Source organism: Panthera onca, chromosome B3 (assembly GCF_046562875.1).
Source record: "Panthera onca isolate mPanOnc1 chromosome B3, mPanOnc1 haplotype 2, whole genome shotgun sequence".
Classification (NCBI taxonomy): domain Eukaryota; kingdom Metazoa; phylum Chordata; class Mammalia; order Carnivora; family Felidae; genus Panthera; species Panthera onca.
This window is the reverse complement of record NC_138344.1, coordinates 62,658,801-62,673,543: the sequence shown is the minus strand read 5'-3', so window position 1 is coordinate 62,673,543 and position 14,743 is coordinate 62,658,801. Positions and strand designations below refer to the sequence as shown.

At 42.5% G+C, this 14,743-nt stretch overlaps 1 protein-coding gene across 2 annotated transcripts in view; it reads left to right on the top strand.

Moving 5' to 3' along the window:
• The first annotated feature begins 4,712 nt into the window (after window positions 1-4,712).
• The window catches only part of BUB1B (BUB1 mitotic checkpoint serine/threonine kinase B), a 51,164-nt gene continuing 41,133 nt past the window's right edge, over window positions 4,713-14,743 (top strand). Inside the window, exons 1-2 of one of the 2 annotated variants that reach the window (XM_060618964.3) lie at window positions 4,713-4,952; window positions 7,774-7,920. In XM_060618964.3, coding sequence (XP_060474947.3) covers window positions 4,918-4,952; window positions 7,774-7,920 — 182 coding nt within the window. In that variant the 5' untranslated portion in view covers window positions 4,713-4,917. The remainder of the gene's footprint in view (window positions 4,953-7,773; window positions 7,921-14,743) is intronic. The other variant, XM_060618962.3, reaches the window with a different exon arrangement.

The window sequence follows — 14,743 nt, the reverse complement described above, 5'->3', positions numbered from 1 at the left end:
AAGCCAGCATGGTGATACTGCTTTCCCAGATGTGGTCTCCTTCAGGCCCCGAAGCTACACACCCCCCATTCAGTGTCTCTTGACCTTCCTCCCACCCCCAGATAGTCCCTCCTTCCTCTTGTGGTTGCACAGTAAACAATCAGTCCATCCAAGGGTTCCCTGGAGACCCAGAGGTTTTCATCTTTGCAGTGCTTAGCCTGTTAAAGTAGGCTTTCATATAATCCATGAAGGCAAAGTTGGGGGAAATCAGCCTTTGATAATCAAGAACACACACATCTCCACAAGACCCAGAAAGAGATCATAAATTTTCTAACAGCTAAATCCTCTAAAAGCCACTGATGCTGATATGTATGGCTTTGCATATAAAGCAAATGTATAAAAATGAGCGGGTTGCTAGTCCCCAACTGTTATCAGTCACCACTGGGCCTGAAATTCCACCATTAAGATTTATTCCTTTATGAATTTTCTTCTCCTGAGACCGACTGTTAAAATACAAAGAGCCCAAAATCTGTTCTGAAAGATGTGTGGAAAGGTTTCTTCATGGTCGAATGTGTTCAGAGACACCAACATATTTTACACCCCCTGTGATAGGCAGAATCATCACAGCCAAAGATGTCCGTGTCCTAATCCATGGAACCTGTGGCAAAAGGGACTTGGCAGATGTGATTAACATTCAGAACCTTGAGATAGACAGGTTATCATGGATCATCTGGATGGGTCCAATATAATTACATGAGCCCTTAAAAGCAATGAGAGTTTCCTGACTGTGGTTAGAGATGTGGTGACAGAAGCCAGATCAGACAGATGTTGTGTTGCTGGCTTTGAAGCTGTAGGAAGGGGCCCACAAGTGAAGGAAGTGAAGGAATACAAGTGAATGCCTCTAAAAACTGGAAAAGAGGAAACAAATTCTCCCAAAGGGCTTCCAGAAACACAGTCCTGCCAACACCTTGTTTAACCCAGTGAGGCTTGAGTCAAACTTCTGACCAACCAAACTGTAAGATGATAAATCTGTATTGTTTTAAGCTACCAAGTTTATGGTATTTTGTTACAGCAGCAATTGAAAACAAAAACACCCTTTCCCTTAGAGATTCATAGTGCACTTTGGCCTATTAAGGGCTCTAGGGAGCCGTTCAGTAAAGATACCCATTTAAGTAAGCATTTCAGAAGTTTATTTGAAAATCCAACCTTTATTCCCCTATAAAATCTACTAGCATCTTAGAACAGGATGTGAAAGGGGTGCCTGGTGGCTCAGCCAGTTAAGTGTCCGACTTCAGCTCAGGTCATGATCTCACGGTTCATGAGTTTGAGTCCTGCGTCAGGCCCTGTGCTGACAGCTCAGAACCTGGAGCCTGCTTTGGATTCTGTGTCTCCTCTCTCTGCCTCTCCCTCCCCCACTAGTACTCTGTCTCTCTCTCTCAAAAATAAATAAAACATTAAAAAAAATTAAAAAAAGAATATTAGGTACAAAATACCGCATTCAAGCCTGAACTATTATTAACATCTTAGTGTGACTTAGTTCGTGTTTTCTTTTTCTTTCTTTCTTTTTTTTTTTTTTTTTTTTTTTTTGAGAGAGAGTGTGTGCACATGCACAGGGCACATGCTCAGGAGGGGCTGCGGGAGAGGGAGGGAGAGAATCTTAAGCAGGCTCCAGGCCCAGTCTAGAGCCCCGCACAGGGCTGGATCTCAGCACAGGAGATCATGACCTGAGCCGAAATCAAGAGTCGAAGGCTTAACCAACTGAGTCACCCAGGCACCCCGGTTCGTAAGTTTTCAATGTGATAGCTATGTGAGAGAGAACAGGACACAGGATAAGCAGTTTTTGATGGGCCAGCACGGAGGTCTAAAGAAGTGAGACCTGGGTACAGGAAGTCAGTGGAAAGAGCAGGGGAATGGAGAGGAAGTGGACACATACTGAAGAAAAACTTCAGCTGCTACACAGCTTGTGTTGTTATTCTCAATAGTTTGTGTCAAATCTTGCCTATCACGTTTACCATCTTCTCTACAAAATTTGCCTTGACTTCCTCCTTTCCCTCAGCCCCGGGCTGGAAGGTCTTCGTATGTGTCTCCATGCCCCCCTGTGTTTATTTACCTCTGGTTATGGCAGCAATGTACTGAAATTGCCCGTTTATTTGTCTCTCCAGCTAACCTGAAGTTGCCAGAAGACAAGAGCTGTGTCTGGTTCATTGTTCAGATTGTTTGTATCCCACTCATGCTCAGCACACTGAAATATGTGAGCCTCTGTCTTACCCTCTTTGGACCAGAAATGTATATGAGCTTAATCCTGACTTCCTTCCTGACTGGTGGGTGCTGTTGAGACCCAAATCACCACTCAGCCACAGTCCAGTCCAACAAAAACTCATGTTCCCAATAAATCCATACAGTACCTCTGTCATACCTTTTTATTATTTTTTTAATGGCAGATTGTGAGCCAGACTGATAGATCTCATTTTATTTATTATTTTTTTTAATGTTCATTTTTGAGAGAGAGAAGAGAGAGAGAGAGAGACAGGGGCAGAGTGCAACTGGGGGAAGGGCAAAGAGAGAGGGAGACACAGGATCTGAAGCAGGCTCCACGCTCCAAGCTGTCAGCACAGAGCCCAATTTGGGGCTCGAACCTGAAAGGGTGGGCCTACCCCGCCCAACTCCATCTTGTTCTGTGTCCTTCACCTTGACCACGCCTCCTCCCCTTGAGTAACCTCCCGCTCACCTGCCTAACAGGACTCGGACCCTTCCCCAGCCAATCGGCTGAGGCCACAGCCATTACCTCACCAACTGCCCCTAGGCCCCAATAAAACCTTTGTCCTTTTGAAACTCGCTCTCTCTCCCCGGTATCTCACCACTGGGTCGGTGCTGGTAGGGGATTGAGCTCGAGCTAGCTCAAATAAAGGCTCTTTTGCTTTTACATCGGACTCGGCTCCCTGGCGGTATTTGGGGATCATGAATTCTGGCCATAACAGAACCCACAAACCATGAGATCATGTCCTGAGTTGAAACCAAGAATCGGACGCTTAACCGACAGAGCCACCCAGGCGCCCCTGTCATACTTTTTTAAAAAAATCTATCTCCCTTCTTCTCTGGTGAAACAAACAGAGTTTAGCTTGAATGTGTTCCATGTTGTACCACAGTTTGTGGGGCTACAAGCAAGACTGAGATCAAAAGAACAAATGCTACACTTCCAAGATGGTTTATAGGAAGCAACAGAAAATAAGGAGTTGTAGATGCGAACAGGACACCCTGGGGAAAGGAAATGAGAGACTAGGTTAGTACTGGTGTGAGATGAGAGATAAAATGACACAGAGAAGGAATCCCATATATCACCTCTCCCATAATCCAGAAAGTCTTCTTGGATTTAGAGGACTTAGAAATAAAGAGAAACCAAAATTTCCTGTGGGGAATCACCCCTTCGCCTCTCATCTCCCAAGATGAAACACATGATTTGGGCCTGAACAATCAGAATCCTGAATCTACTAGTTCCAGTGACTGCGGGGAAGTGGCTAAAGAGAGTGACTTCTAAGTCTGAACTTGAACCTGGAAGGACAAAGTCCTGTAGCTGTTACTCAATGGAGAATGACAATAAACTAATATAAATAGAGGTGAGAAATGGAGAAGGTCCCAGGCCTGATGACGCCACAGGACATGAGTCCTGGATTAAGTGTCATCTGAAGTCTTTTATATATGAGCCAATAAACTTCTTTTTCTGAGTAAGTCAGTTTGAGTCAGATTTCCATTCCAATGCAATCAAGAGTCCTGATGATGCAGAAGAAAGAAGAACTTACATAGTGTGAAAAAAAGGTGGAGAGGCGACAGGCTGGCTCAGTGGGTAAAGGCTGTGACTCTTGATGTCAGGGTTCTAAGTTCAAGCCCCATGTTAGGTGTAGAGATTACTTAAAAATAAAATCTTAAAAAAAATGTTGGAGAAACCTGAGAACCAAGAAGCAAGGAGTAGTGAACACCTACTCCCAGTTCCCCACTCTAGGAAGGGCCACCTCTCACCACCCCTAAGTTCACAGGAAGAGGACTCCTCTGTACTGGGTTTGTTCAAAAGGTCGCTCCCCTGGCCACAACTGAGCCCACCATATTTTCTTCCTCAGGAAACTGGAACTGGCCCTAAGAGTCCAATGCCAGTGGAGGCTGGTGTCTTGAAGAGGAAAAGAGGCCAAACCTTGGCAGCCAAGGCATAGCTGTATTTTCTGTGTGCGGACTATGCAATAAAGGCAATGCATCACATTACAGATGAGGAAATTTGAAGGTCAGAGAGAGTATGTGACTTTGCCTAAGGCTGCACACTTGGTACAATTTTTACAGAACTAGAGTTCAGCTTTTCTGAATTCAAAGGTTAGGCACGAAACAGCTGGGTCAGAGCTCCCTAAGCTGTGGACATATGAGCAACTTGAGTCGGACAGCAAGGGTGATCACAGCCTGGCCAGCCACCTAAGAAGAGTCCAGCCAAGTGCAAGCACTCAAAGATATCTCTCTGCTCAAAACATCAAAGAAATTCTGGTGCTTAAAGTGTCCCTCGCTCGGTTCAGAAACTGGCTTTAGAGCGCTCGCAGACGATTTATACCGCCACTACCTGCGCGGACTGAGCAGCCACAGACTCCCCGGAAACTACAACTCCCATTGTGCATGGCGACTGCGTGGACTAAACCCGGGCTAAACTACAAGCCCCAGAATTCCTTGGGAGAAAGACGCGAGTACGAAGGGACGGAGGGGCGTATTCACGTCGTCCGCGCGGGACCGTTAAATTTGAAACTTGGAGGGTTTGAGGTGGCTGCTTTGCGAAGGAGTCAAGGGCACGCTTTTGTCCTTCTTGTCTCTTCATTATCTCTAAGCGCAGGTTGCAGAAGGAAGCCCAGGCGTTCTGCGGCCCCGAGGAAAGGCTTGCGGCAGGACGAGGGCCTGAACCCGGAATGCAGGATGGCGGCGATGAAGAAGGAAGGGGGTGCTCTGAGGTAGGTACGCGAGAAGGGCTGCCGGGAGCTGGGCCTGCGAGACCCGAGGGTGCCTAGTCGGTGTCAGAGGCTCGGATCAAGAGCAGTCAAGGGGAACACGGTCGGGAGAAGAGTGGGCCCGACTGGAGCCTCCCTCCTGCTGGAGTCGCGAGGGGTGGATGTGAAGCCCCGGTAAAACCTCAGTGGGGTGAGGGCACGTGAGAACCCCGCTGCACCCAGCTTCAAAGCTAAGGTGGCTGTGCGACCCCAGTGGTACAAGGAACTTGGAATTTGTAGTGTGGTCTGTGTCTCTCAGCTCAGACGTTTGCTAGCTCTTTGACCTTGGACTTGTCTTAATATGGAAAATGCTGGTGAATTCAAAGTATCTGTGAAATTAACTGCCTCCAAATAAGTGCCCAACAAGTGGTAGGTGCTTCCATGTCAATGGCATGGTCAGAAATCTAAAAAGCCCTTCTTTGCATGCTTGCTGCTTTTCCTTATTTAAATATATATCAGTTCTTCCAGGTTGGAATTCTGTATGCGTTTTCGTTATGGGGTCCACAATACTTAGATAAATGCCATATGGAGGGTTCTTTAACTCATGCAACAAATACTTATTGACCACCTACTAAGCGCTAGTATGGCAAATAAGCAAAAAACACAAAAACCCCTGCCCTTGTGAAATTTAAGTTCTGAGGTGGGAGCAACAGACAATAACCAAGATCAATAAACTAAAAAGATTGGTGGTCAGTCCTAGAAGAACTAAAATGGTGGGGAGTAGGGGGGTTGGTGCAGTTGTAGATAGTTTTGGTTTTTTTTTGTTTTTTTTTTTTTTAATTTTTTAATGTTTATTTATTTTTGAGACAGAGAGAGACAGAGCATGAATGGGGGAGGGTCAGAGAGAGAGGGAGACACTGAATCTGAAACAGGCTCCAGGCTCTGAGCCATCAGCACAGAGCCCGACGTGGGGCTTGAACTCAAGGACCGTGAGATCATGACCTGAGCCGAAGTCAGACGCTTAACCGACTGAGCCACCCAGGCGCCCCAGTTGTAGATAGTTTTGAACAGGAGTCTCACTAAGAAAGTCTCATTTGGGTCAAGACTTGAAGGGAACTCAAGAGCTAGTCATGCGTGTATCTGGGGGGAAGTACAGAGATTTGGAGGGTGAGGGTTGGGGGAGGGAGCAGCACCTGGCAAGTGTAGCTGGAGCCAAGTGAGCCAGGAGAGTAAAAGGTGAAGGTGACGATGCAGGCATTCTAAGGACTTGGCTTTTACTCAGGTTTGAAAGTCACTGGAAGGTTTTGAGCAGAGGAAAGTCATGATCTGTTATGGATTTAAATAGGATTGTGGGCTACAGTGTTGAAAAGACTTAAGGCAGAAAAGGATGAAAGCAGGGAGACCAGTTAAGAGGTTATTGAAATAATCCAGGCAAGAGAAGATGGTAACTTGAGCCAGACTAGAGACAGTGGAGACGAGAGGTTGGTTCCTGGATCTGTTTTGAAGGTAGAGCCAACAGGATTTGCTCCCTGACTGGAGGTAGGGTGGTAGTGAGAGGGGTGTTAAGGGTGGCACTGAGATTTTTGGCTTGTGTAACTGGAAAAATGAAAGTGCCATTTATTTGAGATGAAGGAAGACTGTGGGAGGAGCAGGTCTGGGAAGAGACAAGAGCAGGAAGGGATGGATGCAGTCCCAGCTCAGTTTGGGACATTAGTTGAGATAGTTTAATTGCTATTTCACGATCAAGAGAAGAATTTCAGATGAACTCAGCAAACATTTATTCAGTGCTTACTGGCGTCAGATCCTATATTAGACCATGGGGATAGAAAACTAAATGACGTGCTGGGGTGCTTGGATGGCTCAGTCAATTAAGGGTCCAACCTCAGCTCAGGTCACAATCTCAGGTTCGTGAGTTTGAGCCCCACATCCAGCTTTCTGCTCTCAGCACAGAGCCTGCTTCAGATCCTCTGTCCCCCTCTCCCTCCCCTGCTTGCACTCTTTCTCTCTGTCTCAAAATAAATAAACAAACAAACAACAACAAATCAACAAAATGGCACAGCCCTTACATTTGTAGGAGTCACACAATATAGTTAAAAAGTTGTGAGTAGTTACAACCTAAATTATTAATCACTCAGAGTTTACTTTCTTTAGTTCTCATCTAGATTGAGGTCACACATAACTTTCACTTTATTTTGAGGATTAGTTCCTGTTTCTCAGTTTTAAACTCAGAGATGATGTCCCAGAGCCAGAAGTGGGCTTCTATCTGACAATTGCATAACTCTGAAGTTCAGAGCACATACCCCCTATGGTGATTGCCTTCAAAAAACTTGTGGGAATTTCCCCATCAACAGGCTTAACAGAATTGGAGTGGTGGGGACCAGTTGTGATCACTAAATTGTATCTTTGTCCCCTCTCTGGGAAATACGTATTCATTCCAGTTTCAGTTTTAAGCCATCAGTTGAAACATGGGGTGTTAGTCCAACAAACTATTTGCTAACTTTAAATGGGATGATGCATTAGTGGTAAGCATAGAACTGCTTTTTATCTACCTTGCCAAATTTATAATTTTTTCCCCTTCTTTTCTTCCTGGCTTAAACTTTACTCTTAGAACTGTCCACAGTATCCTAGTCACATTCTCTTTTCCGTTAGGCAATATTACAGCCATAAACTTGGAAACCAGGTCATAGAAAGGCTCAGAAGCTTAGGAGTATAAGAACACTACTAATGTGCCAGCCCACCATATTCAGCTCAAAGATCATGAATAATCACTTATCTGAAAGCATTTATAATAATCTAGTGATAAAATAATGCGTTATTAGTATTGTTTTTGTTTCTGTCTTCACAGTGAAGCCATGTCTTTGGAGGGAGATGAGTGGGAGCTGAGTAAAGAAAATGTCCAACCCTTAAGGCAGGGGCGGATCATGTCTACGCTTCAGGGAGCATTGGCACAGCAAGAATCTGCCTGTAACACTACTCTTCAGCAACAGAAACGGTGTGTAGAACGGTTTGGGGTGAACCTGTCATCATTCATCCCTAACTGTGGTTAGTAATGTAGGTGTGGATCCATGCAGGTTGGCATAAGGAGTACTTTTCAAAGTTGATAGTGTGAGAATCTGTTCTCCACCTGCTTTTTCATCACACAACAGCTATCTAAAGATCTCCCTGAGTGCGATTACGAACAAGAGTATAGGATTTCATTTCATTATGTTATGGAGCAGCCAAACTTTTGTATCAATAGAAGTACATCTTGGAGCGTCTGGGTGGCTCAGTTGGTTAAGCTTCTGACTCTTGGTTTTAGCTAAGGTCATGATCTCGAGGTTCATGAGATTGTGCCCCACTCACTTTGGGCTCTGTGCTGACAGTGTGGAGCCTGCTTGGGATTCTCTCTCTCCCTCCCTGTCTCTGTCTCTCCCCTGTTCTCTCTCTCTCTCAAAATAAACAAATTAACTTAAAAAAAAAATACATCTTGAGGCACCTGGGTGGCTCAGTCGGTTAAGTGTCAACTCTTGGTTGCGGCTCAGGTCATGATCTCACAGTTCGTGAGTTTGAGTCCCGCATCGGGCTTCATGCTGATAGTGGGGAGCCTGCTTGGGATTCTCTATCTCCCTCTCTCTCTCTCTGCCTCTCCCCTGCTTGCTGTCTCTGTCTCTCTCAAAAAATAAATTAAAAAAGATTTTTTTTTAAATAAAATGATACATCTTATACAGGGGACAATGAGAAGCAAAGTAAAGCAAGTATCATATTACAGTATTTACCAAAAGTATCATGTCATTCTGGATCCCTAAATAGAATTAACTCTTTAATAATAACCAGTTAGAGAAATCGCTTCCTTGGATTTTGAGTACTCAGAGAGAGGGGATCTGCTATCTTGTATGTATACTCAATTTTTAACTTTCTAGGAAAGTATTTTTGAGAATGTGCCAAAAAAGAAATAGTGACCTCCAAAGAAAAATATAAACCTGAGAGAAATTAAATTTATACCTGAAAGTGTCTCATTGATGATTTAATAAACTCTGAAAAAAGAAAAGCCAAAAAATACTACAGTTGGACAGCACAGGGGCTAGGGGCACCGACTCCCCAAGCGGTAGAAAATCCATTTATAACTTTCAACTCCCCCAAAATTTATTAAAAGCCTACTGTTGGGGCATCTGGGTGGTTCAGTCGGTTAAGCCTCTGACTCTTTTTTTTTTTTTTTCAACGTTTTTTATTTATTTTTGGGACAGAGAGAGACAGAGCATGAACGGGCAGAGCATGAACGGGGGAGGGGCAGAGAGAGAGGGAGACACAGAATCGGAAACAGGCTCCAGGCTCCGAGCCATCAGCCCAGAGCCTGGCGCGGGGCTCGAACTCACGGACCGTGAGATCATGACCTGGCTGAAGTCGGACGCTTAACCGACTGCGCCACCCAGGCGCCCCGAGCCTCTGACTCTTGATTTTGGCTCAGGTCATGATCTCACTGTTGGTGGAATTGAGCCCCACATCAGGCTCTTCACTATCAGTGCAGAGCCTGCTTGGGATTCTCTCTCTCTCTCACTCTCTGCCCTTCCCCCTCCCCACCCCCAAAATAAATAAGTAAATTTAAAAATAAATAAATAAAAGCCTCCTGTTGACTGGAAGCTTTACTGATACATAACATAAACAGTTAACACTTATTTTGTATATGTATTATATACTATACTACAATAAAGTAAACTACAGAAAAGAATATGTTGTTAAGAAAATCAGAAAGAAGAGAAAATATATTTATAGAACTATATACTATTTACTTGGAAAACATCTCCATATAAATAAACCCACATAGTTCAAACCCATGTGGTTCAAGGGTCAACTGTACTGCATTATTCAAATGGACCTATAGAACTTACTTTCCTAAATAAGCTTTTTTCAAAAAAGTGAACTAAAATATCCTTTCCTACCTTGAATCTCTGACAAAAAAATTTCGCCATCATAGTCAAGTTATCATAAATTTGGGGTTATAATGTAATGAACGTCCTCGTTCATCTCTTTGGATCTTTAAAAGTATCAAAAGATTGTGGTGTTGTATTGTTAACTCTTCTTCCTGGTTTCTGTGATACTGTACTAGTGTTTCCACTTCTCGAACCTTCCTTTTTTCTTATTGGCTTCTTATTGCATTTTATCTAAGTCTTTTGTTCATTGCCCTGTGTGTCCTTACATATTCACATTTTCTGGGATTGTTTAACAGCTATTTACATCTCTTATTTGCCTTCTAAATGTCTTTTTATCTACTCGTAACATATAATCACTAATGTATTAAATACTGAATCACTTCTCTTATAAATGATCTTCCTTCTTCTACTCCATTTTGGTTAATGGTACCAAAACTCACTTGAATGATCTTACTCATTGCCCTCTCATCCAAATTATATTTAGTCAGTTTCTCAGGTCTGGGATTTTTTTTTTCTTAAAGTATAACTTACATGCTGTGAATGCTCAGATTTTTAAGTGTACCATTTAATCAGTTTTGACATGCACTTCAACCCACAGAACATTATTACCTCTGAAAGTTCTCTCATGCCCATTCCCAATCAGTGTTCTTCCTCTCCCCCATGAAGAAACCAATGATCAGATTTCTGTCATCATAGATGATAGAATAAGCATCATTTGATGCTTATTCTAGAAGCTTATGTAAATGAGGTCATGCATTTCTTTCACTCAGCATGTTTTATTAGGCTTTTCCATGTTGCATGTATCAGATTGTTCCTTTTTATTACTGAGCAGTATTTCATTTGTTTATCCATTTATTAATTGATGGACATTCGATTCTTTACTGTTTTGTGCTTCATGAATAAAGCTATTGGGGACATTCTTGTACAAGGATTTTTGTGGACATAGATTTTCATTTCTCTTAGAACTGTTGGGGGATGCTTGGGTGGCTCAGTTGTTTAAGAGTCTGACTTTGGCTCAGGTCATGATCTCGCAGTTTGTGAGTTCGAGCCCCTCATCAGGCTTGCTACTGTCAGCACAGAGCCTGCTTCGGATCCTCTGTCCCTCTCCCCCCTGCCCCCCTGCCCCTTCTCTGCATGCAGCTCTCTCTCAAAAATAAACATTAAAGGGGCGCCTGGGTGGCTCAGTCAGTTAAGCAACTGACTTCAGCTCAGGTCATGATCTCACGGTTCGTGGGTTCGAGCCCCACATCGGGCTCTGTGCTGACAGCTCAGAGCCTGGAGCCTGCTTCAGATTCTGTCTCCCTTTCTCTCTGCCCCTCCCCCACTTGTGCTCTGTCTCTCTCTCTCTCTCTCTCTCTCTCTCAAAAATAAAATTTAAAAAAAAATTAAAAAAAATAATAAATAAATAGACATTAAAAAAAAAGAATAGAACTGAAACTGATGGGTCATATAAATATGTTTAACTTTTTGGGGCACCTGGGTTCCTCAGCTGGTTAAGCATTGGACTTCGGCTCAGGTCATGATCTGGAGGTTCATAGGTTTGAGCCCCACATCAGGCTCTGCGCTGACAGCATGGAGCCTGCTTGGGAGTCTCTCTCTCTCTGTCCCTCCCCCATATGCCTGCACTCTCACTCTCAAAAATAAGCTTAAAAAAATAAAATGAATGTATAACTTTTTAAGAAACTGGCAGTTTTCCAAAGAGATTATAACATCTTACACTTCTGTCAGCTATGTATGAGAGTTTGCCTTCTCCAAATCTACTTCAGTATTTTGGTGGTGCCAGTCTTTCATTTTAGCCATTTTGGTGGGTATGTAATAATATTATGGTTTTACTTGTGATTTCCCTGGTGATTAATGATGGTGAGCACTTTTTCTCATGGTTACTGGCCTTTTTTTTTTTTTTTTATTAATAGATCATAGATTTTACTCTTTTTTTCTTTCTTTCTAGAGAACGCATGCATGACTGGGGGAGAGGGGCAGAGGGAAAGAGAGAGAGATGCTTAAGCTCTACACTGAGCATGGAGCCTGACACAGGGGCTCTGTCCCACAACACTGGGATCCTGACCTGAATCAAAATTAAGAGTCTGATGCTCAACCAACTGAGCCACCCAGGCACCCAGTTATTGGCCTTTTAAATCTCTTTTGTGGTGTATTTGTTTAGACATTCTGCCCAGTTTTAAAATTGGATTGCAGGAGACCTTTACCTAGTCTGTGTACAAGACTTCTATCAAATAATGTGTTGCAAACATTTTCTTCCAGTTCATGGTTGCCTGTTTTCTCAGTGGTGTTTTTTGATGAGCAGACATTTTTCATTTTGATTAAGCTTAATGAATTACTGTTTTTCTTTTATGGTTAGTGCTTTTTTTGTGTCTTTAGATCTTTGCAAAGATCCAAAGTTGCAAAGATACTCTCCTGTGTTTTCTTCTAGTAGCTTTATTGTTTCACTTTTTATGTTTCAGTCTATGATTCATCTTAAATTTATCCTTGTGTACACTGTAAGACTGGAAAAGTTCTTTCTGCCCACCCCCCACCCCCCAATATGGATTTCTAGTTGTTCTGCCTCCATTTGTTGAAGAGATTTTTTTTCTTTTTCCCCACTGAACTGGTTTGGGGCCCTTGTGAAAAAGAAATCATTTGACTATGTGTGTGGATATTTCTGGACTGTATTCTCTTCCATTGATCCAATTGCTTATCCTTTCACCAATTACATATTACATATTGTCTTGATTAGCTTTATATAGTAAATCTTGACTTAGGGTAGAGTGAGTTCTCCACCTTTTGTTGTTCTTTTTTAAATTTGTTTTGGCTATTTTAGGTCCTTTGCTTTTCCAAACAAATTTTAAAATCTTGTCAGTTTTAAGAACAGAGCCTTGTGAGGTTTTGGTTGGATTGCATTGCATCTACAGAGAAATTTGGAGGGTTGGTGATATTTATCAGTAGTGTCTTAGATTTTATTTTTTCACCATTTTGGCAGGTAATCCCATCATCATGTCATACTTAAATCACCATATTAGTTTCATAATTGTAGTTCCTTATATAAATTCTTTTATTCCTAAAATGTTACTTAATTGATCTTTTTGAAGTCTTTACTTATCATATTTAAGATATTCTCCAATTTTTTTTTTAATGTTTATTTTTATTTTTGAGAAAGAGAGAGTGCGAGTGTGGGAGAGGCAGGGAGAGAGGGAGACACAGAATCCGAAGGAGGTTCCAGGCTTCGAGCTGTCAGCACAGAGCTGGACATGGAGCTTGAACCCACAAACCACAAGATCATGACCTGAACTGAGGTTAGATACTTAACTGACTGAGCCACCCAGGCACCCCAAGATATTCTCCAATTAAAGAGTCAGTAGTAGCTTGAGCAGATAGAACCCAAAGTCTTTATTTTTAATTTTTTTTTTTTTTTAAGGTAATCTGTATGCCTAACAAGGGGCTTGAACTCACAACCTTGAGATAAAGTGTTGCATGCTCTTTCAACTGAGCCAGCCAGGCACCCAAAGTCTTTAAATTTACATTTAAAGCATGCCCTTCTTACTTCTCCAGATATCTCCACCTATTCCCAATACTAACTGTCTTATAGCTCAATTTCCTCTTGATAAACTCTCCCACTTTTACAACTTTATTCAATGCTGATTTCTTGGAAAACTCCACTTTTCTTTGAAATTTTCTGGTTCCTTCAGAGTCCCACCTTCTGATGCTGCTTCTGTGATACCTCCTTTTGCTTCTCAAAGGCTTTACTTTCCATTCTTGGCAACTGTAATATACTATACCACTTTGTATTGTGGGTTAATTTTTCATTTGTATACTTTGTCTTTTATTTTTGATGTTTGTTTATTTTTATTTATTTATTTTTTTAATGTTTATTTATTTTTGAGAGACAGAGCGCAAGCTGGGGAGGGTCAGGGATAGAGGTAGGCACAGAATCCGAAGCAGGCTCCAGGCTCCACGCTGTCAGCACAGAGCCCGACACGGGGCTCGAACTCACAAACCGTGAGATCATGACCTGAGCTGAAGTCAGAGGCTTAACCAGCTGAGCCACCCAGGCGCCCCAATGTTTGTTTATTTTTGAGAGAGAGAGAGAGCGAGTAGGGGAAGGGCAGAGAGAGAGAGGGAGACAGAGAATCCGAAGCAGGCTCCACGCCGCTAGTGCAAAGCCCAACGTGGACCCACGAACCTTGAGATCATGACCTGAGCCAGAGTCGGATGCTCAACCAACCGAGCCACCCAGTCGCCCCTATACTTTGTCTTTCTTATTGGAGTATAAATTCCTTTGTGTCAGGAACTATTTTGTAATTCTGACATAACCCTTTATACAGCTATTATTGATGAAACATTTATCTAAAGTGTGGTTTATTACCTAGTACTTCCCTCTGTTCTAACTGGTCAGTCTTAACTTAATCATAGCCCTGCCTTTCCCAGCTCTTTACAAAGTAAAATTTTACGCTTTCTTTGAAGCACTCCCCAAAGTACATATTGGTATTATTCTTCTCTGACTGATGTTACCCATGGAATTTTACTTTAAAATTCTTACTTCTGTGTTTGTGTGTTTGTGTATGTTTAGTTCAATACTACTATATACATATAAAATAATAGCTCTCATTTATTGAGTACATTCTGTTTAAGCACTTTATACTAAGAGTAATCAACTTAATAAGATAGATAGTTGCTACAGTAGTCCTGCCTTTTCTGTGGTTGCACTTTCCTCAGTTTCACTTACTCACTATCAACTGCAGTCCAGAATCCGATGACCCTCCTTCTGACGTATTGTCAGAAGTCAGTAGTAGTCTAATGCTACATTACGGTGCCTACATCATTACCCTCACTTCATCTCATGATGTTGGCATTTTATCATCTCACATCCTCACAAGAAGAAGATGAAAGATGAGCATAGTAACAATAAGGTATTTT